The 26186-nt window shown below is 47.9% G+C and overlaps 1 protein-coding gene across 2 annotated transcripts; it reads right to left on the bottom strand.

Annotated features, from left to right (window-relative positions):
• Positions 1 to 789: 789 nt before the first annotated feature.
• MOB1B (MOB kinase activator 1B) lies at positions 790 to 24251 on the bottom strand. Of its 2 annotated transcripts, XM_041459644.1 has the most exons (7): positions 22951 to 22976; positions 14452 to 14552; positions 9525 to 9691; positions 7015 to 7108; positions 5859 to 5992; positions 4566 to 4729; positions 790 to 4285 (listed from the first exon to the last, which is right to left on the bottom strand). In XM_041459644.1, exons 2-7 carry the CDS (start codon positions 14466 to 14468, stop codon positions 4208 to 4210), a joined length of 654 nt encoding a protein of 217 aa, XP_041315578.1. In that variant the 5' UTR covers positions 14469 to 14552; positions 22951 to 22976; the 3' UTR covers positions 790 to 4207. The 2 variants fall into 2 exon arrangements, with proteins under 2 accessions (XP_041315578.1, XP_041315579.1); XM_041459645.1 differs by lacking the exons at positions 14452 to 14552; positions 22951 to 22976 and adding an exon at positions 24091 to 24251.
• Positions 24252 to 26186: the final 1935 nt, after the last annotated feature.

Here is a 26186-nt window from a genome sequence, read left to right as displayed (position 1 = left end):
GGGCACTTACGGCCCCGGATTGGTGTAAAAAATCCAAGTAAAAGCCACATTTCAACCACCTTGTTCCAAACTGCCCTCCAGCCACGTGTGAGAGCAACTTCCCACGGGGCAGGGCACCTGAGAACCCCAGGTGGGTGGGAGGGCAGGAAATGTGGAGCGCTCCGGCTGCTGGGGTCATCGGAGGCTCTCTCAGGAGAAGGAAAAAGCCAAAAAAAATTCACCTGTGTGCTGCCGGGCAGGGCCAAAAGTGGAGCCTGCTGCACCTCCAGCCAACATCCTTGGGTGTGTCCTGGTCACTCGCTTCCAACACAGAGGGGAGGGGAAAAAAAAAAATCTATGTACAAGTAGGAGACCACTGAGGAGCACGTCCAAGAAGGAAATAAAGACAGTCATGGTCAAACATAGCTATTTATTTTCTCTTATAAACAGCCTTCAGTTTCTTATTGAAAAAAAAAAAAAAACCAAAAAAAAAAAACCCCTAGGATTTAAATATTTTGCCCCATCACATACAACCATCTGTATACATTATTTACAACTCTCAAATAAACACGGTGCGGGTTTTCGGACATTCAACTTATTCTTTTTTTTTTTTAATCAAAAGCTGTTTGCATTTAGAACTGGAATCTCCATCAGTGACTACGAACCGAAGCGGTATTGGCACAGTTAGCTCACAGTAAGGGTTCTCTCCTTGCATTTTACACATCACACTGCCTTTTTTAGTCCCACAGATTTCAGGATTCTCAAGGAGGAGGAATGGTTAGTGTCGCTTTCGGAATTAATTTTTTTTCACCTTTTACTGAAGCCTCGTTCATTTTTACTCAAACCTCGTCGGTTTTTCATTTAAATCTTTTTATTGCATGCTCCTCTCTCTGTCCCAGTGCACGTGCCTCTGCACCACACAACCACAGCATTCCCAAGCAGTCCAACAGCCACGACAATCCACGCTCCCTCCCTCCGCCACGCGGCTCGGAAAAATTGTCCCCAAGTTGCAAACGTACAAAAATAATGAGTATAGTTCAGTGGCTATAAAAAATTAATCTCCCCTAAAAATACAATATTCTATGAACAATCTGGGGAATCGATTCTTCCAACAAAATAAGGTTAATTGGATATTTTCCTAGGCTGCAAACTGAACCTGGCAAGAGGAAACCAGAAGAAAAAGCGGGGGAAGAAGGAGGTTTAACACTGAAAATCACCAAAGTTAGTCTCGTGTTAAAAGAGAAGATACCCAGGGAAAAACGATGGGCATCCAGAAAACTGCCAGTGGTTTCAGGAGTGAGGGATTGGAAAAGAGACAACTGCTACCAGCAGTGAAGGAAACGAGATCTGGCTGGGGGGGGGGGGAAAAAAAAAAAGGAATTTCTGCTGGTGCTGCTCAGCTAATCCAACCAAAGGGGGGATGTACAGGAACAGCACGCTGGCAGGCAGGAGAGGGCAGCAAGGAAAAGCACAGCTGTCCCAAAGGATGTGTTTATAGCAACACTGTGTCTGGTGAGCCGGGAGAAAGGAAGGGGGGCGAGAAAAAGAAAGGAACAATCTGAAAGGTAAGTTGAGTCCATAGCAGCAAATAGGTGTCCTTACCTGGTAACTGAGGGTCAGGGACACTGGGAGAGGGCTCAGTTCCCAAGGACTGAGTTAAGGGCACTGCTCCTCTCCATCTCCACGGAAAAGCAGAAGTTCAAAGCTCTACATTGCATAGTAAGCAGGAAAAGAAACTGGATACTTGCAGATGGGCTGCCTGCCCCTCAGAACCTGTTCTGTCCCCTCAGCCACCTGCAGCAGCACAAGGCAAGTGGTTTGGTTCCTCTTTGCTGGAGTGACTTGTACCCCTGCCTGGGACTGGAAAGACTTGGAAACACATCCCACATCCATCCACCCCTGGCTGAGCTCCGTGGGCTCGGCCCTTGGCCCCTTCCCGGCTCCAGGGAGGAGTCACCACCCGAAGCCCTGACAAGATCCGAGGTGCTGGGATTCCACAAACCACAGGAATTCGGGACCCCACCGGGCTGGAGGGCCTGGGGCAGCACTGGAAGCACAGCCTGGTTCAACCCCACGGGCACCTTCCGAGGTTTTGTCATCCCTCCAAGTCCAAAGTGGGGCCTGGAGCAGAGCAGGGATTGCTTCTCTGGGGTTTATCTGGAGGGGCAGGGGGTGTCCCCCCCTTTTCCTCCCATAAATGCACTATTTTATAAACACATTCACTCGATCCAGGTTCCTTTGAGTGGCATTTCCATGTGCCCTTACTCCGAGAGTGTAAACACACGTCAACTTCTGGTCCCACAGCTTTCAGAAGCAAAACAACAACGAAAAGCTGCAAAAAGAAACAGCACGGGGATGCTGAGTCCCCACCACTGCAAACACGTCCTCAATGATGTTCTTTTCAAGTGTTGTGTAATTAAACAATGTGTTCATACAGCTGTCAGGCAAATCATGATCTCCAAGCTTTTATTACGTGCCTAGAAACTATTTGGTCTAAGACTTTCGACTGGCAGATACTGAATAAAAAAATAAAAAAAAAACACACTATTCACCTAGGACTCATTTTTACACATCCCAATTCTGACGGGCTGAACAGCAGCAGATGCCTCTGGAGCTCTAGAACTGGCTGCTCAAAAGAAAAAAACTGCAAGAACAACAACAGGAACCAAGCCCTCCCTAGGGCACAAGCGTGCCAGGAAGGTGAGCCCCAAGCAAATCCTCATTTCTACACCTCTGTCCTTCCTGCTGCTTGCTGGCACGTGACACCAAGCCAAGGAGTCACCCTGAAATGGGAGGCACCCCCTGTCCAGCACACCTGGGAGCTCCTGCCTTGCTCCCTCTGTGTCCAACAGCTGGGATGTGGGAGACGGGTGGCTTTGGCGCTGTCGTGCGGACGGTGGCACAGGAAAAGCCAGAAGATCAGGATCCCTCACTGGAGCCCAGGAGCTGCCAGGTGAGTCACTGCTGTGCTCAGCTGTTCCCTGCTGCCCGTGCCCATGGCCACTCACCCCTCCTGCAGGCTCCTGCACGCCAGCTCCGGCTTCACTCGAGCCGAGGCACACAAAACAGAAGCTCAGCTTCTCCGCCACGTGCCCACCTCGGCCTCCCCTGCTCCTGCTGCTTTTCCCAGGAGCTGGAGCTCCCTGAAGATGGGCAGTGCTTTTAAACAGGGGGGAACACCAAACACCATCACAGCAACGTGAGCCCAAAGCAGCCCCAGAAATTATCTCCCCTCCAAGACACATTTCCTCCCACAGCAAACGCCGGCGGCCAGAGCCCCTCCTCAGAGCCAGGCTTTGCATTCCTAACTTAAAAACACCTTTCCAACAGTTAATTTTCAAGGCAGGTTTTCCTTACTATTATTACTACTACCCCAGTGCAATCTTTTCTTAGGGAATATTTTCCCCAATTGTGTTTGTGCAAACTACCTGTTCATTTGGCAACTGCTAGGGGAACTTCACAAGCTGGCTGGCCCAACTGATGCTCTCCTGCTAAGAAAATAAAAGCAACTATGCCAAGCCTGGAGCTGCTTGCTGAGCACAAGGCCTGTGTAATTTTGACACCACCTTGGCTGTTTCGCTTTTCTTCGTAAGAAGTCACCTAGTTTTGAAAAACTCTATAGTCATCTCTAAAAAAATAAGACAAGTATTTGTATTAAAAGCTGGAGATCATTGATTTCAGCAAGTTATGGCTTTTTTTTTTTTTTTTTTCTCCCTAGTGTAAGCATAGATACATATTTTTAAAAGAAGTTTCAGTAAGTGTCTGGGTGTTAGTACATATTTTCTGTTTCCAGCAATGTTCAGTATTGTATGTGCTTTGCACCTCAGAAGTTGAGTCTGCCAAGGCACTTAGAGAATGTAAGCAAGTCTTCCAGGGACTTCATGAGAATGGGCTACCACTGACACAACACAAGAACCCATCCACCAGCAGAGTCAATCCCCCAACCAAGCACGTTTCCTTGATAAACACTCAGCACCTGCTAGAAATTCCACAATGAATAACAACAGTAAAATAATATTAATAAAAAAAAAAGCTATTTACCACATGTCACTAACAGAGAAAAGGTTTCCCCTAATAAAAGCACAGAAAGTAGATCTCAGCTGTCACTGGTAACAGCACAGGGGGGTTGTTTTGTTGTTTTTTTTTTAAAAAAAAAAACAAATTAACAAAAAACAAATACCACACGCTCGCTTAAAGAAACAAGTGACTCCAAGAAGTCCTCTTCCTTTTATCTGTCCTTGGAGGTGAGTTTTTCAATCAGTTCTTGAAGTGGTGCAAGTTCTCTTCTATCAATAAGGTTGAATTCCTGCAACAGGGATGAGGAGAGAGACACACAGAGAGAGTTTAGTGGGTACAGCTCAGGTGAGAAGCCTCATTTAACCAGAACTCATCTGGCAGTCAGCTCTCCAAGCCCAGGCTCAGCCACTCCATCCTCCCCTGCCCATCTGCCACTCGCTGTGTTCCACTGCCTGAAGCTGTTTCTCCCTCTTAAAGGAAGGAAACCTAAGAAGATGCTGATTTTTTTCCCACAAGGGAAGGGGGATAACGTAGCTTGGAAGCGAGAACACCCCTTGCTGTGTCCTTACCTGAACAAAAAATATAAAGTGCTTGAAAGAAGTGTTAAGGTGTGCCTCCTCCTGCAGCTGGATGACCGGGTCGAAGTGCTGGTGGTAGATGTGGGCGTAAACTCTGAAGAGACGCTTGAGAATCGTCTTGGCCACTGACATGAAGTTCTTTGGGAATGGTACACCTGGGGAGAAGGAAACAGAGGGCTTATTCTTCAACTGTCTTTGTCTGTTGTGAAAGCCACCACGAGCCAGGGCAGATGGAATCAGTTTCAACAGCACAGGTTTTACTGAAACTGGCTGGGAAACAGCAAGCGGCTACTGGGAGCCATCATCTCTTCATCTGTCACTTCCCCAGGCTAAAAAAAGACATGTATCAACCCTCTGAAAAGAGGAAACCTGCCTAGCTCCTCCTCACCTACCAGTCTCCCCAGTCAGCTTAGCTCTTCTGCAGCCTTTCCCAGTGCTCAGGTCCTGCCTGAAGGATGGAGGCTCTGGATGCCCTGGGGCCAGCCAGGACCTCAGCAATGCTTTCAGGTCCCACCATGAACGTTCTCATGGTGGCAGTGTTCTCAGCTCCTGCTGCAGCCTGCCCTGCACACATGTACGTGGCATTTGCTCCTCTGGCTGCTGCAGCACATGGGAAATTCACACTTAGCTGGTTAGCTTGTGGCCTCTCTTGGAATCTCCCTGTGAAGGCACGGTTTCTCTAAAGAAGCTCAATGAAAACGTGTCAAAAGCCTCAGAAACTATTTACAAAGTTAAGGCAACTAAGAGATTCCCCCCGTTATCTTTTCCAAACTGTTGGTGGGTCATTACTTCCCTCCTGCTTTTCTGAAAGAAGCCTCTTTAAAAGATCTATTTTTCATCTTCACTTCAAAGAAACCAAGCAAAAAACTCCTCAACTTAAGATCAAAGCTGCCATTCAGCTTCTTTAGAGATAAGGCCTGAAAATTCCTCATGACACTCAGATATCCCTTCTGACAAAAAGCTGCCAGTTACTGGTTATAGGAGTCTGAAACCCTCTGCTGTTATTTCTAAAGAAACAACTCACCGTTCCAAATGAACGCAACACCGGACTCAATGAACAGAACCAGTTATTAATTAGAAATGGTACTTCCTGCACCCAGAATTGTGACAGGTGTTCATCAGGAGCACCAACACCGGGATCAGAGTTCATGCATTACGACATACCTTCCGAGATAAGTGTGTGCAGACAGATAAGGCAACCTTCCAAACCCGCCCCGCACATCAAGCGCTGGAGCTGTGCAGGTGTAACCCCAGTGCCCTGCTCAGCTGCAGCCACCCCCTCACCTATTTTAGAGGGAAACAGCGTTTCATCATCCAGCTGGTCCTGCACCCAGGTCATCAGGTAATCGATGTACTTTGGCGCCGAGCACTTGATGGGCTTCTTGATGTTGGTGCCGTCTGCCCAGTGGTACTCGTACCTGGGGTGAGACAAGGTGGCCTTCAGCACCAGGGAGCCAACTCCTGATGGGCCTGCCAGAGGGTGGATCACCTTGGGAAGACATGGCTGAAAAACCTGGCACGGGGAGCCTGGCAATACCAGCACAGGGTTGGTGTGCTACAGACCACACACTGGTTTGGTTTTATGCAAAGCTTAGCTGCACCTGATGAATCTGTCCTCTCCATTTGGTGAGCAAATTTGGTTTTGTCAGAGAAACTGCTGGGAGAATATTTTCACCATGAACAAATTTGATGAGGGATTATGAAGGTGCTGCTCACAACGGGACAAAAAAAAATCCCGTTTTTCTAACAGCAACAAATCAGAGGGTCTGAAAGCATCTTAAAACTGCATCTAAGAAGACATGCAAATATCCCAGACACACCAGATGGACCATGTGTCTGGATTTATGAAAAAACAGGGTTCCTCACCAGCCAGTACTGCCCTAATACCAAGATTTAAGTGGTATTCATGTAGGACAAACATCAACACCTAGCTGAGGTGCCAGGATCAGTCTGGAGCCAGAGCAAAACAACAAACTGAATTAGGGAGCAGGAGAAAGAACAAACACTGGATGTCTCAACAAAAGCATAAAAAATCCAAGAAAGGTACAGGGATTCTTATCCAGACATCTACTATTTCTACAATACCTACAAGGTACATTTTGGTACGCCCCAATGGAAAGCCTGCATACAAAATGTTTAAATCTTCATTTAAGAAGTTCTCATTAATGTTTCGGGGAAAAAAAAAGGGGGAAAAATTATTTTGGTAATTAATTTACTTCCCAGGTTAAAGGAAAAAAAACAAACACCAAACAAATATGAACACAGACCAAAAAACATCAACTGGCTATTCCCCACCCACTTAACAGAAATTCAAATCCTTTTTCTCTTTCACATCCTTGCCACCCAACCCTGGCGCTCCTCTCAGCTGGTCTCAAGCTTTTAAATGAAAAATCCTCTCCAAACCTGCAGCCAGTCAGCAGTGTGTGAGAAGCACACTTACTTTGGGCCAGCAGACATCACGGGGCAGCTCTCCTCCGTGCAGAAGTCCGTGATGGTTCCGTAGAGCATGTTGATCTGGTTGAAGAAGTCGACAGCTGGAAAGCATGGAAACCACCCGTTAGCACTCTGCAGCACAGGATTCCTACAGCCCAGACTGTAAAGCACGGCTTCTGGAATGGTTTTGGGGAAAAAAAAACCTCCATTGTTGTTGCTTTTTAAAGATCCATTATAAAAGAGATGCGGAATGCAACCATCGACTTTCTGGAACAGCCTCCAGCAAGAACTATTTAATTGTTCACTGCAGCAAAACCTTCAGTTGGAAGAAGGAGGAAAGAAGGAGAAAATTTAGTCACTTCCTTTCCTGAAAGTTTGGTGCCTTTTATTACAATCCCAAATTCTGCTGGCAAGTGTGGAATCCAAGAAAGATTTTCAGCATCAACTTTCCAACTAGAGAGAGCAGGTGCTCGTTAGGTGACAGTGGCTTCCCTCAGGATTTGTATTCCCAAGGCCCACCTTCCCCAAAAACATCTCATACAATCCCAGACTGCTTCGGGTGGGCAGGGAATTTCAGGACTGTCCAGTTCCATCCCTGCCATGGGCAGGGACACCTCCTGCTATCTCAGGGCATTCCAAGCCCTGTCCATCCTGGCCTTGGACGCTTCCAGGGATCCAGGGGCAGCCACAGCTTCTCTGGGCAATCTGTGCCAGGGCCTCCCCACCCTCACAGGGAAGGATTTCTTCCTAATAACCCTACAGTTATAGTTACTCTTCCAGTTAATTAGTCCAAACTTTTAGACAAGATTCTTTTTCATTCTGTCACGAGGAACTGTGGTCACTGCAATCAGCTTCTAAAATCCATTTTACCTGTCATTTATCTGCAGGTATTTCTCAGAGGATAAACAGCCAAGATGAGACAAACATCACTGGAGCAAGTCACAGCTACTGCTCAGCAGATGCAGGACACCAGCCCTCGCTTCTCCAGCACCCACAGGAACTGTTAATTAAGTTTCCATTCCCTGCTCCCAGCAGAAACCACAGCCCACTGTTTGCTTCCAGGCAAGCATGTTCAGAAAACCCACACAGGCTCCCACAGAATGCCTGATTACAGCAAATCCCACACGTGGAAGTCTCAAAATCCACAGGCCCATCAAGTCTTTCCCTAAGACACCAGTCAGGCTGAGCACTGAGGAAGAAGCAGCAGGGCAGAGCACGTTTGGCTTTGTGCTCTCAGGGTCCAGAAGGGCAAAAGCAGAGACTTGCAGTCACACATTTTGTCTCCTGACGAGACCTCTCTGTGATCAGAAGGGGCTCACAGCCACTGCTGGAGCTCGGTGTGGTGCAGGGATGCTGAGGGAAGGGAGCCCCTCACCAGCTCACTCTTTAATTACACAGCTACAATTGCACTCCAGCTAATTCAGCAGCCAAGTCACTCGGGAAAGGAAGAAGCTGCTGCCATGCAGGAAAGCAGACACACAGAGTGCAGGAACCACCAAAAGGGAAGGATGCCAGCAATACATGAAGCATCTTAAGCAATGCTTACTCACACAAGTGGGCTGGCTTTTTTCTCTGGTCTAGTTTTGCAATGCAATGTGAATTAAGTGTTGCAAAGGATGGTGTCAACAATTCCAGCCTGCCCTGGAAGCAGTGGCAAGTGTTGGGAACAGGAAGGTGAGAGTCAGTGGGACAGTTTCACTTCCCAAACATGTCAAAGAGCAAGAAGAAAAAAAGGCAGAACCACAGAAACAATTGGAGGACATTTAAATCAAGCAGTAATTTGTACTGCAGTGCACAATCAACCCCGTACCACCACTGGAGCACATCAAGAGGTAAGAGGTGATCAAACACCCAGACAGGGCACAGAGCTTGTGGCAGCCAAAAGTGCACAGTGCAAAGGGAGAATCCATTCTTTAGGAGCAGAGGGCAAAATTAATGCAGCAGGGAGAGGGAGGAGGAGGAAACAAGGTCAAGCAATCAGAAAATGCTAATTCAGGCATCATTGTTTGGCTGAAAGCAGAGTTTGGACAAACAGCTTTAGAGGAAGTTAAAAGTATGACATCAGAGGCTTACCAGAGCAAAGGCTCAAAACTTGGTAGGAACTAACTTCAGGAAAATTACAAACCCCAACAGAATCACAGAACCATTCAGGCTGGAAAAAGGCCTCTGAGATGATCAAGTCCAACCTGTGGCTGTTCCCCACCCCCTGACAGCCACGTCCAGCTGTCCCCTGGAGATGGGATGGGAACTCCAACACCTCCAATGCTGGACAACGTTTTCCATGAAGGACTTCTTCCTGATGTCCAGCCTGAACCTTGAGGCTGTTTGTAGTCACCCTGCCCCTGCTCCCTGGGAGCAAAGCCTCACCTGGCTGCACCCTCCTGTCAGGAAGCTGTAGAGAGCAAGGTCCCCCAACTCCCCTTTTCTCCAGGAACAGAAAGGGACACACAGCTGTCCTGCCCCAAGTGCCAGCCCACTTCCAGGACCCCAGTGATGAAGAAAAGGCCAGTGACTCACTGTTAACTGCCACCCATTCATTTAGGTCCTCCCCCTCTGGAAGCATCACAGCCATCCGCAGGTTGCCGCTTCCCAGCGTGGCCTCGGCATGTTTCAGCAGCTCGTACTGGTGAGACCCCTCGGGAATATTCTTCTTTGGTTTGAAGGTCTTGGAAGAGCGACTGCCACTGCAAGAGAGAGAGGAAGTATTTAGAGACCTTTGGGAACAGGAAGCAAAGAGGAAACAAGCAGATCGGTCCCAGGTAAGGACAGGATGAACATTAAATACTTTACCCACTCATGTATTTTCATGCTGCAACAGGGTATTTACCAAAAACTGGGATTCTAAACTAGCAGGTATTCTGACTTCTTTTAAACCATTTTCTGACCTAATCACTTCCTTACCTAACATTTTGTTTGGAAGAACATGCACTGGCTTAGGAAAGACATTTAGGTATTGGAATTTTAAACCATGGCAGTAAGCATGGATGGCACGTGATGGCATCCCTAACATGTCAGAAATGTGACATGTAGAATTAAATATTTGCAGGGAAGTGTCAAATGAGTCAGTATTTCTGTGTATGAGCTGAGAGAAAACTTCTGTCAGAAGGGGCAAAGTGAGCTCTGAATTCCAATGCAAGTGGAAAGCTGTGAAACCCAGACAGCAGAATTCTCATCACAAATATATCCAGACATTATTCCTTTATATAAAGACTTGGCCAATGCTTCACCAACTCTTTAAGGACTGAACAGAATTTTTTTCTGGTGGAAAAAAATTCTGGCTGACTCTCTTTATTCGAGGCCCTGGCACAGGTGCCCAGAGAAGCTGTGGCTGCCCCTGGATCCCTGGAAATGTCCAAGGCCAGGCTGGAGCGAGTTTGGAGAAACCTGGGCTAGAGGAAGGTGTCCCTGTTTGTGGCAGGGGTTTGGAATGAGATGAGCTTTGAGGCTGCTTCTAACACAAACCATCCTGGGATTCTGCACCAGTGCAGCCTCCTGCTAAATGCAACCAGGAGCCAGAAGGAGAAGGAGGGAACATCCTGCTCCCATCTGTTCTGTTACAGGACACTTCTAGCTGCTCCTAGTCATCTGCACCTCACCCTAAGCCAGGATACCAGACACAAATCTTGAATTAAATAATTGCCTCCCAGTGGGAGTGAGAAGCTTCTGTGGCTCAGGGAGTTGCTGTCACCTCCCACCCCTCCAGCCACCTGCATCTGGTGCCAGGCCAGACTCAAACCAGCTCTGAACAAAGAAGAAACTGAAAAAAACCCCAAGGAACAAAAACCCCAAATCTCTCGACTGAGTACTTCACTTAAATCCAATTATTGTCTTTTCAGGAGCACAGCCACTTCAGGGGCACTTTGCCAACATGAGGAGTGAAAATACAACCTAAAACATCTGGAGAGCAGAAGAGACTGGGATCACTATCTACCCACATGTGTCAGCATAAGCAGAAGGAACCCAGCACAAGTTAAATACAACCTGGAAAAAGGTTATGAAATAACTAACCCAAGTAATTATTGTTTGTATTTTAGCACAAAGACTAAGCTCAACAAAGGGATGAGGGTTTGGGAATAGGGCATTTTGGGAAATGGTGAAGGATTTCCCTAAGTAAGTCGTTTGTTCTGGGAAACTCTAGGTAGGAATTCCTGCTGAATACCCTGCACAGGTCCATGGTCAAGGAAGCAGAAAATGCAACATGTTGGAAAAAGCTTTAGGTAGCATTTAATCCCTGCTCCCCCCTTCCCAGAAACAGGGGGGCTCTTCCCATAAGCTGCCAAAGGCTGTAACAACAGAATGAAGTACTGCTCTAATTGAGCCCTTCCACCTTTGCCTCCAACACCTTTCTGATCCCTGCTTCTCAAATGCAGCACAGCCACCCTAAACCAGCAGGAAATGGTCTCACAGGCAAGGCAGGCAGGCATCCAAAAGGAAAAGTCATTAGGATAACTGCAGCCCGGTAGCCGTCGCGTGCTATGGAAATACCTGCAATTTTGGCAATAAATTATCAGGATTCCATGCATTTATGCAGTTCACCCAAGGCAGTTTACACACCCCCTGAGACACTGCTCAGGGACACCCTAATGCAGCCTCTATCTTCACAGGATGTGGTTTTTCTTGGAAAGTTTGGTTAAAAATATTGCATTACTAAACAGTACTCCAATTACCTTATTAGTCCAGAAGCTCTCCTGCCATTTAACCAAAAAAATAATGACTTTTTCCTATTATGCTGATCTGTTTCACGTGACAGACTCGGAAAGCTGTCTTGACCCAGCTCTATTCCCCCAACTCCTTGAGCCATCAGTGAAAAAAGTAACTTTAGAGAGTTCTGCCTGGTGGCCAACAATACACACCATCGTCCACGTTTGGGTCATGCGGGACACTCTATTTTCAGCCACATTCCATCATGGAATCACTCATTTCTGTCGAGGTTTTAAAACGCCTTAAGCAGTAATGCAGCACCTGCCTTCTCCTGTTCAGACTCTGTGAGCTCTCCTTCACATTAAGGCAGAAGTGAGAGGGCACAGAGATGAAGATCCCATTTTCCTCGGACATAAGGAAGCCCCAAAACACGGAGCCAGGTTGCACCATCCCCGCTACGTGCTACGCAGCCTCCCAAGGAGAAGGGACTTCTCAAGGAATTCCAAGGATGCTTTGCTCCCCTCCCTGCCACCCGTGCCATTCCTAGCAAACCATTACTGCCTTGTGTTTCTGCAGGGAGCTGCGTGCAGGGCTCGGCAAGCCCTTGCCACCAGCAGCAGCCCACGCAGCCCCGTCACAAGCAGGAACACCACATTTCCTCCAAAGCTGCCACTCGTCTGCTGGCAGGGGGTGGGTTTTGTGATGCACGTTCTGCAGGGTGCTCTGTCTCAGGCCGGGAAGGGGATGTTTCCAGAAGAAAGGAAAAATGTGAGGTGTTCTGCTCACCTCCAAACAGCTCATCTCAGCTTCAAAGGCAGCACTGGCAGATGTCCTGTGCTCAAAGCTGCTTAAACACCCAGCCTGAGCTCTTGATGAACTTCTCAGTAAGTGCTCCCAGGAGAAGCCCTTGGGCTGGCCTCACTCCCAACCATTTGTCCACAGACCCCTTCAGCAGGGATTTTTATCCATTTCCACCAAGTCTGCCTGAATTAAACCAGGCAAGTTGAGGCTCTTTATCCATAAAAGCTATCCCATCACAGCTTGCTCTCAGCACAGAACTAACCTCGGGCCCTGACCTGCTGTGCAGTGGCAGCATTTCCAGCACACACCCGCCACCTACGTTCCTCTGATTGCTCCCTAGTGCTGAGACCCCCTTCCTTGGGATAAGGAATGAGTGACTAACTCCTGGAAGCACAGCTGCACCACTCAGTGTCTCCCCAAAGCCATCACCACCACAGCCTGGCTGAAATGAGCCCTTCAAAGTACTTGGAAAAGCTCAAGAGATCCTCGAAAAGCTGAACTCAGGACCGTGCACAGAACATTTACGCAGGGCATGGAAACTTTTCCTGTTTTAACTCCTGCTTTTTCATCTTCAAGCGCCTTCAGAAGCATCAATTAATCCCAAAGTACCTTTGAAGCAGGGATCATTAGTGTCTCATTACACAGGGAAACTGAGGCAGCAACTCACTGCCACAGGCACATGAGTGAGTTTATCCAAAAAGCCCCCAAGTTTGAATTAAACCAGGCAAGTTGAGGCTCTTTATCCATAAAAGCTATCCCATCACAGCTTGCTCTCAGCACAGAACTAACCTCGGGCCCTGACCTGCTGTGCAGTGGCAGCATTTCCAGCACACACCCGCCACCTACGTTCCTCTGATTGCTCCCTAGTGCTGAGACCCCCTTCCTTGGGATAAGGAGTGAGTGAATAACTCCTGGAAGCACAGCTGCACCACTCAGTGTCTCCCCAAAGCCATCACCACCACAGCCTGGCTGAAATGAGCCCTTCAAAGTACTTGGAAAAGCTCAAGAGATCCTCGAAAAGCTGAACTCAGGACCGTGCACAGAACATTTACGCAGGGCATGGAAACTTTTCCTGTTTTAACTCCTGCTTTTTCATCTTCAAACACCTTCAGAAGCATCAATTAATCCTCCCAAAGCACCTTGGAAGCAGGGATCATTAGTGTCTCATTACACAGGGAAACTGAGGCAGCAACTCACTGCCACAGGCACATGAGTGAGTTTATCCAAATAGCCCCCAAGTTTTAGCTCTGCGCTTCTTTGTCTCCCTTCTCCTGCTGTGCCTCTTTTTAAACACAGAAACACTCTAAGACAAGACCCAAATTCCAGAAAAGCAAACATTTCCAGCCTTTAAACAATAATACAGGCCTTCAAATGATAACATCCTGCTAAGAATAGAAACATCAGAGTGAGAGCGGTTTGTTTCCACCAGCCAACACGTCAACATAGAAACTAAAATAAAAGCTCGAGCTACTTTTTGACAATTAAATCAATAGCTGCAGCCTTTAAAAACGTTTTCCCTGTGACAACCACAGCATTAGAAGGACAGTAGGTAAAATTAAGCTGAACATGTTCAAAATCTGCACTGATGAGATTGAACTTGAGCATTGCTATTTATAAAACTGAATAGCCACACCATTTCTGTTGTCAAGAGAGACAGCGTGAGCGCAAAGCATTGCTTCCTTCAGTTCCTACAGCACCAAAAAGTCAGCTTTTTCCAATCCAATTCCCATTCACTGCAGTAAGCCCTGTCTCAGTGCAGCCACTTGAATCTGCAGGTAACAAAAGCAAGGCAAGAATTCAGGATGCATTCCATGCAGCAGCTCCGGGAAGCAGCTAGGAGCTGCCAGCTCCTTACGCAACACAGCTGCTCTCCCAGAGGGTCAGGCGATGGTTTGAAAGCCATTCCAGGCCTAGAGCTTTTGTTTTGGTTTAAGGAGGAATCTGCTGCCATATTATTGCAGAAGTTCCATACTGTTGTCTCCTTATCACACAAGTTTCATACCTCCGTGGTGGTTTCATGGGCAGCTCCTCAGAGAATCGACTTCCCAACCAGCCAAGCCACTGTTTTACAGCACTCTTCTTCTCACTGGTCACAGCTGGGGCCTGTTAAAGTCAGGCCTGCTCCTAATCTTTGGTAATTGGTCCAGCTGCAACTCCTTAGGGATGAAATTACTTTCTGCACTATCTTTTTTTTCTTATATTCTATGCCCCCCACAGGAATCAGGAGCACCGAATTCAAAATCTTCCCCAGACACATGGTCATTCCTATAGGAACAGAATACACAGGGCTCATTGCTTATTAGCTACACCACAGTGTAACTTCAATTCTCTGTAGCCTGTTGAATCTGAAGAGGCTTCTTAAAAGGGGTATGGAATTTCCTCCTTCCACTGGAGTACTGACAGGGAAATCAGTGTTTCCGTGAAATTTTTCCTTCTCTGCCCATCAAGGTGGGGGACTGAAATCTGGCCTCCCCTTCTAGGAAAAAAAGCTGTCTTCCAAGACTGGGCATCCCTAGAGGATGGCAGATGAAAAAGGCACAATCTCACGAACAGCTCTTAAGAAACACATGTTCCATTATGCACAAGACTTGACACGTTAAAAGAGCAGCCGTTTATCAGATGATTCACATGCAGGAAAGAGAAAGTTATTTAAGGTAGCCTGAAGGAACAGTTTTGCTTTCGCTTGCCCCAGCCACCACCCCTCAGTGTCAAAGCCGACATAACCCTTACACACCAACATTCTTAAAATGCCTTTTTTTTCCTGCTCTACACACACAGTTCAGAGTCAGTGACTTCGAGCCAGCGTGGGACTGGTCCAGCACAACTTTCACATGCACCAGAACATGTGAAGGGAAACCTTTGCGGCTGAGCTCTGAGCAGGGGACAAGCTCAGGGTGTTTGGAGGGTGGTGCCTTTACTGTGGCCTGTGCCCTCGCTCCCCCTGAAGTGTCGGGCTGTGCCAAACCCAAAAGGATGTTAGGTGGCCACAGCCTGTTTTCAAGCCAAGCCAGGCACCTACGCTTCCCTCTGCCTCCGTTTTCCAGTCGGCAGGCTGAGAAAGTGCCTGTAAACAAGGGGGAGGTGTTGTGCTACAGCACTCGTGTCTGCTACGACTCCACCCAATGGTGTTCCTGATGTTTACCCACTTGGATGCAACCCTTCTCCCAAGCAATCACAATTCCCAGTGCAAGGAAGGAGCAAGCGTCCAGAACCCCATCCCATGACCGGGAAATCATCATCAGTTCGCTATGCTTACAACCAAAATAAATTCCCTTGTTTCACTTACAACGCATTCATTTAATAGACTTTCATCTCCTGGAAAACCCTCAAAATAAACACAGCAAGTCACAGTTACCCTCGCTGGATACTACCAGAGCCCTGTCCATGCACTCCAAACACAATTACACTACTCCCAGTGGCTGCGGAAGTGACTCAGCCTCTCCTGCCCCGTTCCCTGCAGGACTGACAGAGAGGGGCAGGCCAGAGCCACAAACAGCAGTATCCATCCCAGAAAACTGCATCCAGGCAATCGTGCCCTCCTGACTGGCAGGGACAGGCAGGAGGACACGGGGACAGCACAGGAACTGGAACACGTCCGTGGCACTAAACCTGCAGCCTCCCCAGATGTGGATGCCACTGCACTGCCGCTCCCAAGTGTCCCACAGACTTTTTCCCAGAGCTTTAAGACCAAACTTGAAACACATTTTCACCCCAATTAGCAACAAAGAAACTTGCAGCAGAGCCCCAAGTACCTGTGCATGCTCTCCTCCTCCTGACAGGCGTTTGAAATCCTGGGGCATCAGAGGAATCAAGATTATCCCAAATATTGTGTTGCACACTCCCAGGAATCCACTGACTACCCTGAGGCAAACACAACGCTGTCTTCACCCACAAAATTTCAAGCTTACTGCAAACAGACTTGATATTTTTAAGAAAGGTGAGCACTGCTCTTGGCTGTTCTGTTGGGTCCTTTCAATCAGACTGAGCTTCCTCATCTATTTCAATATTAGCATTTACTGTGTACATACACACACCTTGTGGGAACTGTAAGGAATAATCCAAACTAGATATATTTCTTCTAATACCCTAATATTCACGTAGTATTTGTTTAAAAGTGCAGCTTGCTGGAGCTTTGAAGAAGGTAAACATGAAGTAGTTGTATTCCAACTGCTTTGTTTTTTTCCTGCCAGATGGAGTTCACTATTTTGGACATTTCAGCCCCTAATTAAGCTCCCAGCACTATTTCCCCACTAATGTTCCCCTCTTTTCTCAGGGATCCCTTATTCCAGCCAATTAGCATCAGCTCACTCGAAAGGGAGGGCACAGCATGAACTCCAGCTGAAGTCAGAACTTCACCCAGCAACATTTCCAAGTTTATTTTCCACAAAGGTTCAAACCTCTTCACTGCAGGTCTGCACCTAATAAACTGTTCAGTGGACATGACCACACTTTAAAAAACAAACAAAAAAAAACTGCCTGTATAAAGGGTATATAAAACTGAGCAATTCATAAAGGAAACATCAGAAAATAGGTGTGATACCGGTGATTCCCTTACTCCAGCACTTCTTCCTTCCCTGTGATGACCAGGGAGCAGCACCCCACACAAAAGGTGCTCCCCACAGCCAAGTGCTGCTCCTGCCTCCAGATTTCCTTACCTTCAGCTGATTTATCTGTCTGCCCATGACTAACACCCTCTGCGTCCCAAGCTGCTGCTAACAGTCACACCCTGTAAATACATTTACAAGTAGGAAGCAGAGCTTTGCAGAAAGCCATCCACAACCCGCTGAGGGTGATAAATTGCAGTAATAAAAGCTTGGCTCCAGCATCAAATTAGATGATGTAGATCCTTACTCGTGCACCAAATATAGCGTTTGGAGAACATGCCTCAGAACATGGAAGGCTTCCCAAAATGCTGATCAGTGCTTTTGGAAACCGATGCTTAATGAATGACTAAAGCAAATCTAGCCATACAACCTAAGAAATCACAGCAGGGCATTGCTAAAGGAAGGAAAAAAAGACTTCACTCAAGAGTTTAAGACAGTCTTCAATCCCTTCAAACACAATAAAAAGAACCATCTCTTAATGTGCTTAGGGAATAGGCAGTTAAAGGAGAAATTGGACTAGATTTTCATGGAGAAAGAGTCACTTCAACACTTTCTAAAAGGCTGCCCCTTAGTGTGACCCCCACACAAAACAGGCTGAGGAAAGGAACGTGGCAAAGGACAAATACTCGGCAACTTCCCAACAGAAAATCTCCAACGGAGACAGAAGGTTGCACTCACACTTGGGTGAATAGGCAAAATGGGCTCTGGATCCAGGAACTAACACTCTAATTAGAGGCAAGAAACGACACAGGGAACAACAGGAAGAAGGAAAGGACAGGAGGAGCAATGAATAATCTAACAGCTTTCCAAAAATACACTGCATTATCTCACCCCCTAGTATTTCTTACACAACTCCCACATTTCATAAAATCCTGTATGTGCCATGGGTAACTATCTTCAGGAAAATTTGCTTATCTCTTCCAAAGTATCTTATCTAGAAAACCCACCAGTCTGAAGCATCTGAGAGGGAATGACTGCTCCTACATAGACAGGAGCACATTTCTTTTGAAGTTATTTAAGCTTGAGCATTGCACAGTTGAGCCCAAACTCAGCTGAACTGTTCTATGAATTTAAATATTCAGACTTCTCCTCTTTTCTTTTTTGCCATTGCAGCAAGGAATTTTAAGAAGAGCTGTCATCCACAAAAGTTAGTAATAGGATATTAGAGATGCTGTTTTGTGGCCATAAAGAAAAAGACAGAGTAATGCTATTTTGATTCCTGCATCCAGAACACTGAGCAAGTCCCTAAAACAGTTAAACCATCCAAGCAAAACCAGGCCTGTGCTACTGAAGGTGGGAAAAACACAATTAAAGTACCAGCAACGAAAACAAAATATAGGTTATTTCATTAAGGTCAAAACAGAGAACCCATCCCATCATTATTTGGGTTGAAATGATATGCACATGAAAACTCAGTCGTCTCAATTTCCAGCAACAGAGGAATTTACCAAAGCTTACCTAAGCTCATTTGTTCTCTTTGTCATAAAGAAAGGAATTAGACCTGTGATAAAGACAACAAATCCAGGCATTACCAGTCCTGATCTGCAAGATGTTCTCCTTCAAGTGAGGAAGGGATTAAGATTCTGTACGTCAGCACCTCAAGGACACAAGCAATTAACTCCAGAGGGAAGTGACCACACTGAAAGGTGAAGTGGGGCAAGGACAGACGACAAAAAAAATACCAAGCAAACCTCAACTAAAACTCAAGTGGAACATCATGGGCTGGATCTCCTCAGGTATGTAAGAACACCAAAAGGAATGGATTCCTGCCAAGGATCAGCTGTGAACTGGAGAAGGAAGAGAAGAGAGGGTGAACAAGGTAGAAGTGTCCTCACACACCAGAAAAAAGCCAGTAGAAAAGTTGGGACAAGGAGCTAAGGTCACAGCTGGATTTCAGGGGGAAAAAAAAAAGACAAAACAAGTGAGTGACTTCGCTTCCAAGGACTGCTTTTAGAAGCATCAAAATACATTTGCAAGGCAAAAACTACTGTTACCTTGATGAATTCTCAGGGTGGGACTGACACACAAAATTACCATCTCCTCCCAGTGAACTGACTGACTGCTGACTCAGGCTACGGATTTGAAATGGCAAGCCAAGCCCTGAAGCAAACAGAGATGCTTGAGATGCACCACGCTTTTTACCTAAGCTCACTAAGAAATTACAAGTTATTTCAAACTTATTTTCCAGGAACCAATTTAAGCTGCATGGATACATGCAAATACTCAGCTCTCGTGCCCTTCTTTCACATGTCCTCCTCAAAATATCTACCCAAGCAGCAGTGCCCTGGGAAAGCATCTGGGAGATCAGGATACACCGATGACAGAGCAAAGCACTGGATCCTCACAATCCTTTACATGAAATGTAAAAGCTGGAGCAATTTTTCTAAGTCCCAGAAAAGCAATTGTTGTACTCAGTTCTAGCTGAAAACAGATTAAAAAGCAGCTGAATTTGTGACCCACAGTCTCCCTGCGTATTTAAAAGGAGAAGAAAAACCCCAAAAAAAGAACAAAAGCCGAACAGCAAGCTCAGCTCCAATAGGAAGTGGCTCAGTTTACAAATGCTAAAAGCATTGCAAGGCACATCCTGCGGTTCAGGCTGATTTGTGGGTCACAAATTGATATTATTGATAGCTCTGGCAGCAAGATCTGCCCTACTGCTTATGAGGGAAGGCTTAAAGTGGCCAAATTTAATGCAGTTATTTACTTCTCTAAGAAAAACAAGCAGCCTCACTCTGTCAGCCTCTTGAAACCCTCCCTGCCTGGCGGACAAACGCTTCTGATATTTTATCCTGTCTCAGACAAGATAAAAATGTGTGTCTCAGGACAGCACCAGGTGGAACTGTGGCCACGAAGAGGCCCTAAATCCAAAGCCCCGTCTGAGAAGTAAAAAGGTGACTAAGGCATTTGATAAAGACAAAAACGCAGCCGCTCTCCAGCACACAAATCACCCCCAAAAGTGATCCCTCCCAGCTAATGGCATGGGCTCACTTAAACAAAGAGGGAAGGACAAACAAGGGAAAACAATCGTGGCATAAAAGCAAACAATTAGGAAGCAATTAAGACCGGACATCACTGCGATGTAGTAAACACAACTTTCACACACTGAACAATGCCTTTCTTCCTAAGCTATTTTTTCCATCCCAAACGAATGTTTCTATCCGAGAAGGAGCCATCTGACAACGCTCAGAAGGGACAATCGCTCACTTCACCTACTCCGCGTTCCCAAAACACAGCGGTAGGAGCGAACGCTGTTCTCCCAAGCGCAGACATCTCCCAGGCCGAACTGCTCTGCACGGCTCTGTGACTCGGAGGCAGACTCGTTCTTGCAGAAAGAAAAGCCAGGCTGCAGCTTCCTTGCTCTGTACCTCCGAGCTCGCTGATAAGGCAGCCGCGCTCCATCATGCGACACCCTAAACCCCACGCTTTACTCTGCTCTAAGTTGATGGTCAGAGCTGATTCCGTTCAAACCCCACCGCTAGGGAATGCTTCTGCTTTCCTCCAAACTCAAAATTACTGTTAGCAAGGCTTTAAAAAAAAAAAAAAAATTATTTGGGAAGCTGGCAATAGCTTTACAGCACTCTCTCCAATTTACTCGGGGGAAAACTCGAGAGACTTCTCAATCTTGGTACGTAAAAAAAAACAAAACAAAACAAAAAAACAGGAACTGGACACAGCACTAATGGCAGCAGTCAAGCAGCTGATTTTATATTAACACATCCCTGTGTGGAGAGCTTCTGCCCTGATCCCACAGTAACCTTACACTCCTCAAGATAAAACTGAAGTAAATAAATGCATTGAACAACAGCGGGGGGAAACATCTGGATGTTCACCATATTTCCCATTTCTAAGTCTGCAAATGCCTACATGCTGATTTTTTCCACGAGCAAATTCCAGTCTAGGAGTGCCTACCGGTCCTCTGGGTGAGTCCTTGATCGAGAGGAGATAACCACATCTCCAAAAGTATGGAAGGAGCACTCACAAAGCACTCAGCTGCCACACTGCCCGGCTGGACAAGGAGCAGCAACCTGGCACCTCGGGAGGCCGGGGAAGGGACAAAAGCAAAACAGCTCTGATGTTCTCCAAGAGCAGGAACTGGGAAGGCCACACTGCTTGTCTAGCTCAAAACAAATCCAACAGCTCTGATTTTGGTATTCATCTGCAAGAGATGTCAGGGGAAAAAAAAAAAAAAAAAAAAAAGGTAATGCCTCACTATGCCTTCTGCACATATATCTACACACAAAGTGTGGTTTCAATTTAAAAATAAATAAATAAAAAGAGGAAAACAACAAACCATGTGGAGCATCAGAAGCAGCTGCCAGGCTCCACTGTGCTGTAGAACAAGGCAGTGAAGGAAGAGCACATCTTGCCCCAGTCTGGTTTACAACTTTTAACTTTGGCCTTCACTCACCTCCAGCAGCTCCTCGTCCTTCCAAGGCTGAGCAGGCAACAACTACTTAAATTTATCTCCTTTTTAAAAAACCCTGTGCTGGAAACTTCGGAGAGGGATTCACTAATCCAAAGATAGGGGCTCTGTGGGGTTTTTTTAAAGAAATGACAATTTCAGGACTTCAATAATAAATCTGAATCTTTTCCTTTTATAAATAAATGGTTTTCATCTAGCTTCCTTTTTTATATAAGTCTTGCCAGCAGAGGATAACACAAGCATGTTACCATATGGCACGCCCACCAGAACTATCTTTAATTTTTTTTTTCCTTGGAAATGTAAGCTAAACTACCTGCAACTATGCTGTAATTTGCTTTTAGAGAGAACTTAGCAAGCAGTGGTTTTTTTGGAACTGGAGATATTTCCTAGTCCAATTCCCATTTTTAAAGACTCGGGACAACTTATTCAGCTGTTGGAGAGGTTTACAAAGTCTTTGCAGAAAGGAAGAAACGGATCAGAAGGAGAAAACCGCAGCTCTGAAAATAACAATTGCTGTCAAACCCCAGTTGTATTAATTCAGTGACTCGCCTCACAAGACAGTCTTTTTATAGTGTTCCCCATAAGCAGAGAAGACAATGGCTCCCCTTGATTTTATTTTCCCCCCTCCCATGCAGCTTTATATATCTCTGGCCCTAGCAACAGGGAAGAATAGCCACGGATTTGTCAGCGGACAAGGGGTTATCCCAGCACAATCCCCCTGCTCTGGGGCAGCGGGAGGGCACACAGCTCCTGGCACCGTGCAAAAAACACAAGGGGGTTTGCAGCTCAAAATGCACGCTGGCGCTGTTAATTAACCTGCAGACGTCCACGCACGCTATCTTGGAATAACACTTATCAAGCCAAAAGTCAAGTCTGACAAAAGGTCATGCTAACTTTCTGGATCTCTAAGAAAGAAGCCGGCCAACCAAAAAAACCCACCAAAACTCCGTGTCAGCATCACACCAAGTTTCCCTGGTCACCTCGAGGCCTAGCAGGCATATTTTCAACTTTTTTATTTTTTTAAACCCATTTCTAGACTACAGATGAGCAAATTAGGTGCCATCTACAGCCAACAACAGCTGAGGCAGCCTTGCCAACATTTCGAGCTTTGCCGTGCACTAACTCCAGTCTCCACTTCTGTGTTTCATCCAGAAGGATAACGTGGAAAAATGGAGGTGGGGGGTAAAGATTTCCTGCCCTAGGTTTCAAAAAAAAAGGGTCTGAAAAAAGAAACAAGTATCTCATTATTGCCTGTGACAGAGGGTGGAGGGTTTCACGCTTTTCCATCCCCAGCTCGCCAAATGCCACGGAGAGGGAGGCCCTCTAATTTGCAAACCAGACTCCCAGGACACTCGGAATCCCGTCCCCCCCTTCCCCATCCACCGTGGCAGCTGAGAATTACGAAGGAGAGGGACAGCTGGGCTCCTCATTAGGAGCACGGAGCCTCCATCCGCGGACCATTATCTGCACCCACCTCAATCCCTCCGGGAGCACGGCAGGCCAGCGGGATGGGGACGGCAGAGTTCAAAGATAAACACAAGGGAGAGACTGAGGAGGAAGCCAGCCGCCAGGGTTATTTGTCTCCATGAGAACACAACTTACTAGGACACTCCAGCTCTGAGATAAAGTCTCTTCTCCAAGCCCAGGCCACGTTTACATCTGCTGGTTATCAGTGTAAGCCTCCAACAACTGCCAGATATTCCGGCGGCAGTGCCAGGGAACCCGGAATGTGCGGGAGCACTCAGCGGGGACAAGGCCCTAATGGAGCTTGGCTCTTCCGGGGTGCCTTTTCCAGCTGCCTCGATCGCCCTTCTCTCCCTAGAGCGCATCTTCGCCTTAATTAATAGGTCACTGAACCGGTTTATGTTAATTGTCACAAGTACCCCGTCTTTGTTTCCAAGGGGAGGGACCAAAGTTCATTCGGTTCTGCCCCACGAAGGAAAATTTCAAGAAGAGGGGCTCCGCTCGCAGCCGAGTCGCCAGCGGCTCCCGAGGGAGCTTTTCCCTGCCGCAGTAAAGCCGGGCCAGGTCCTCACCGGGGCTCCCCCAGCCCGGGAGCCCCGCCCGCCCCATCACCTGCACCGGGGCTCACTTCCACACAGCTGCGCCACACAACGCCACGGCACCAGCCTCTGCCCGCCAGAAACCAGAAACCCGCATGAAAACATCACAAAACCGCGGGCAGACCCCTCGGGCGGGTGTTTGTCCCCGACCCCGCTCTCGCCCAGCCAGCGACACCCCTCCGCCGGGGAGGTCCCCGGGGCTGGAGATCCGTGGCTGTTTTCAAACTCGCATCCGTAAGGGGAAGCCGCACGGGAAGGGGAAGCCCGGCTCGCTCGCTCGCCCGCCCTCCAAACGCCCTCACGGCGCGGCCGCGGCGGCCCCGCCGCTCCCTGCCGGCGGAGCGGGCCGGCCGCTCCCGGGGGGGCCGGGGCACAAAGGGGAGAGAGAGGGGAGCGGACGGGGCGAGCGCCAGGCCGGCGGGGAGCGGCGGGCAGCGATCTCCCGGGCGGGCGGCGGCCGCGGCCGCTCGGCGGGCTGTGCCGTGCTGCCCTGCCCGACGGGACGGCGCAGAGCAAGAGGAAGGGACCCCCCAAACCCCGCGGGTACTCACAACAAGAAGCTCATGGCGATGGCGGAGGAGCGGGACCGGCGGCTGCCTGGGCTCGGCGCGGCTCGGCTCCCAATGGCAGCAGCGGCGGCGGCGGAGGGCGGGCGGCTGCGGGAGAGCGCCGCGGGGCGGGGACACGGCCCGCCCGGCCGCCATCGCCCCCAGCGGCCCCCGCGCCGCCTCCTCCCTCACAGCTGCGGGGCTCCGGCATGGCCGCGCTCCCCTCGCAGCCGTGGGGCTCCCCCTCAAGGAGCCCTTTCGTGTCCCCGGGCACGGCCATCCCACTCGAGCGTCCCCTCACAGCCATTGCCGCCGTGCCGGCCCCTCAGAGAAGCCCGTGTGGGTGCCCACAGACACCTCCATGGAAACGGGCACCCCCCGAGCCCCCCTTCTCCCCTCAGGACAAAGGGGGCCGGGTACCGGCCCGCAGGTCACCACCAGGAGAAGAACAAAAAGGTATTAACGGCCCTCCTCGTCGAGCCCTTTTTTAGCAAAACGTGACCAAAGGGATTGTAATATTTCTTAGTATTTGTTAGCAATTTCTAACTGGGCTGGTGAGGGTAAGCGGCGGGCAAAGGAGGGGCACCCCTCAGGTGACGCTATGGGCGGCTGAGGTAAAAAGAAACCTAAACTTCTGAGGTAAAAACACTGCAGTTTTTTTGAGAAACCCTTGGCAGGCAGATACAGTCACATCCCAGTGCTCTTTGTGGCAGAAATTGCAGTCCCAGGATATAATTTTCACACAAAAATCTGGCTCTGTTTAGGTCAGTAAGAAGCCAGATTTCGGAGAGGGCGCAGCATGACCTCCAGGAATTCCCTCCTGCCGCAAGGGGAATTGGCCATCCCAAAAACCTCACACTGCTGCAGGTAGGCCAGAGGAAAACCTGATGACTTTCAGATTTATCAGGAAAAATTCGGCACATCGAAACAGGCTACAACCCCGCACAACACTAACTTTCCATCTGGCACGTCAGGGGTTTCAGCTCTAACGCCTTAGGTGGCCACACTGACAGTCATCTGCTTCCCTCACATTTTTAAATGCTGAAACTGCATTTTCCACTCTCCGTCCTTCAGACTAAGTCAAAATGCCAGGTCAGTGCATTTCTAAGTAAATTAAAACTGCACTGTTGTTTTTAGGGCACCTTTAAAACCCAGCGTGTTACTGGGCAGCAATGGTGTAATTAACAAGCATTTCACAACGTTCGCAGTTCTCCTTTTGGCTGCATTAGCCAAAAGCCTTGAATGGCTCCCGGAGCACTTTGTCACAGATGCTGTCAGACTTAAGCTGGCCACGTAAATCAAACAGAAATACACCACTGATCTTTCTGGCACATTTCTGCTGGCACACGAATAACCTCCGCTCCCACCCCTACGCTTCCTCCTACCCACAGAACGTCTCATTTTTTAGCGGCAAGTTAAAATTAAACCTCGGTTGCTGCAGGAGGAAGCACTTGGCCAGCAGAGACGCTTATGTAACGTGCAGGCTTTATGTCTCACATGAATATTGGGCTGGTGGGGATGGCTGAGGGTCACACGAAGGGCTCTCCTCGGCCCGAGGGGCTGGCAGGGAGCTGCAGCCTCGCCTCTGTCATCTCCCTTTATCCAGCGCGCTGCAGAGCCTCGGGAATTCCTCCGGAAGGGCCCTCGGGCTGGCAAAGTGGTCCTGGGCTGAAGTTCTTGGCTTTTCAGCACAGCTCAGTAAACACAGAGGGATCCAGCTGAAAGGGGCGTAAAAAAAATGAGATCGCAAAACTGAGCATGTATATAGAATCGGGAATAAAAAAAAAAAAAAGGGAAACAACATTTTGTTTTGAAAAAGAACACGGCGTATAAATAATTTTGGGAAATACTACCACAGAACAGAAGGTCAATTTTTCTTGAGAGCAGATGACAGAGAGGGGTAAGGAGTGTTTCCCAGTGTAACCACTTGTCTTAGCATCACATCCGATGATTTTCTGATCGTCATTTTTAGTCTGATCAGACTAAAGAATAGCTGGTGTTCCTAACAACAAGCTGTTTAACATTCTTTAAGAAGAAGGCATCCTGCCAGGTGGATGAATTCTCCAAGGCAGATAAATTCTTGGTCCACAGCAGTATGG

Source organism: Pyrgilauda ruficollis, unplaced genomic scaffold (assembly GCF_017590135.1).
Source record: "Pyrgilauda ruficollis isolate IOZ18807 unplaced genomic scaffold, ASM1759013v1 scaffold139, whole genome shotgun sequence".
Classification (NCBI taxonomy): domain Eukaryota; kingdom Metazoa; phylum Chordata; class Aves; order Passeriformes; family Passeridae; genus Pyrgilauda; species Pyrgilauda ruficollis.
The sequence above is the reverse complement of the archived record's forward strand: the minus strand, read 5'-3'. Positions and strand labels throughout refer to the sequence as shown.

Excerpts from the sequence above, each read along its gene's own strand:
- MOB1B (XM_041459644.1), bottom strand. Across the intron at positions 7,109-9,524 it reads TGAATGGGTGGCAGTTAACA|CTGTCGACTTCTTCAACCAG; the intron begins GTGAGTCACTGG and ends CATGCTTTCCAG. Across the intron at positions 4,286-4,565 it reads ACTTTATATTTTTTGTTCAG|GAATTCAACCTTATTGATAG; the intron begins GTAAGGACACAG and ends TCCCTGTTGCAG.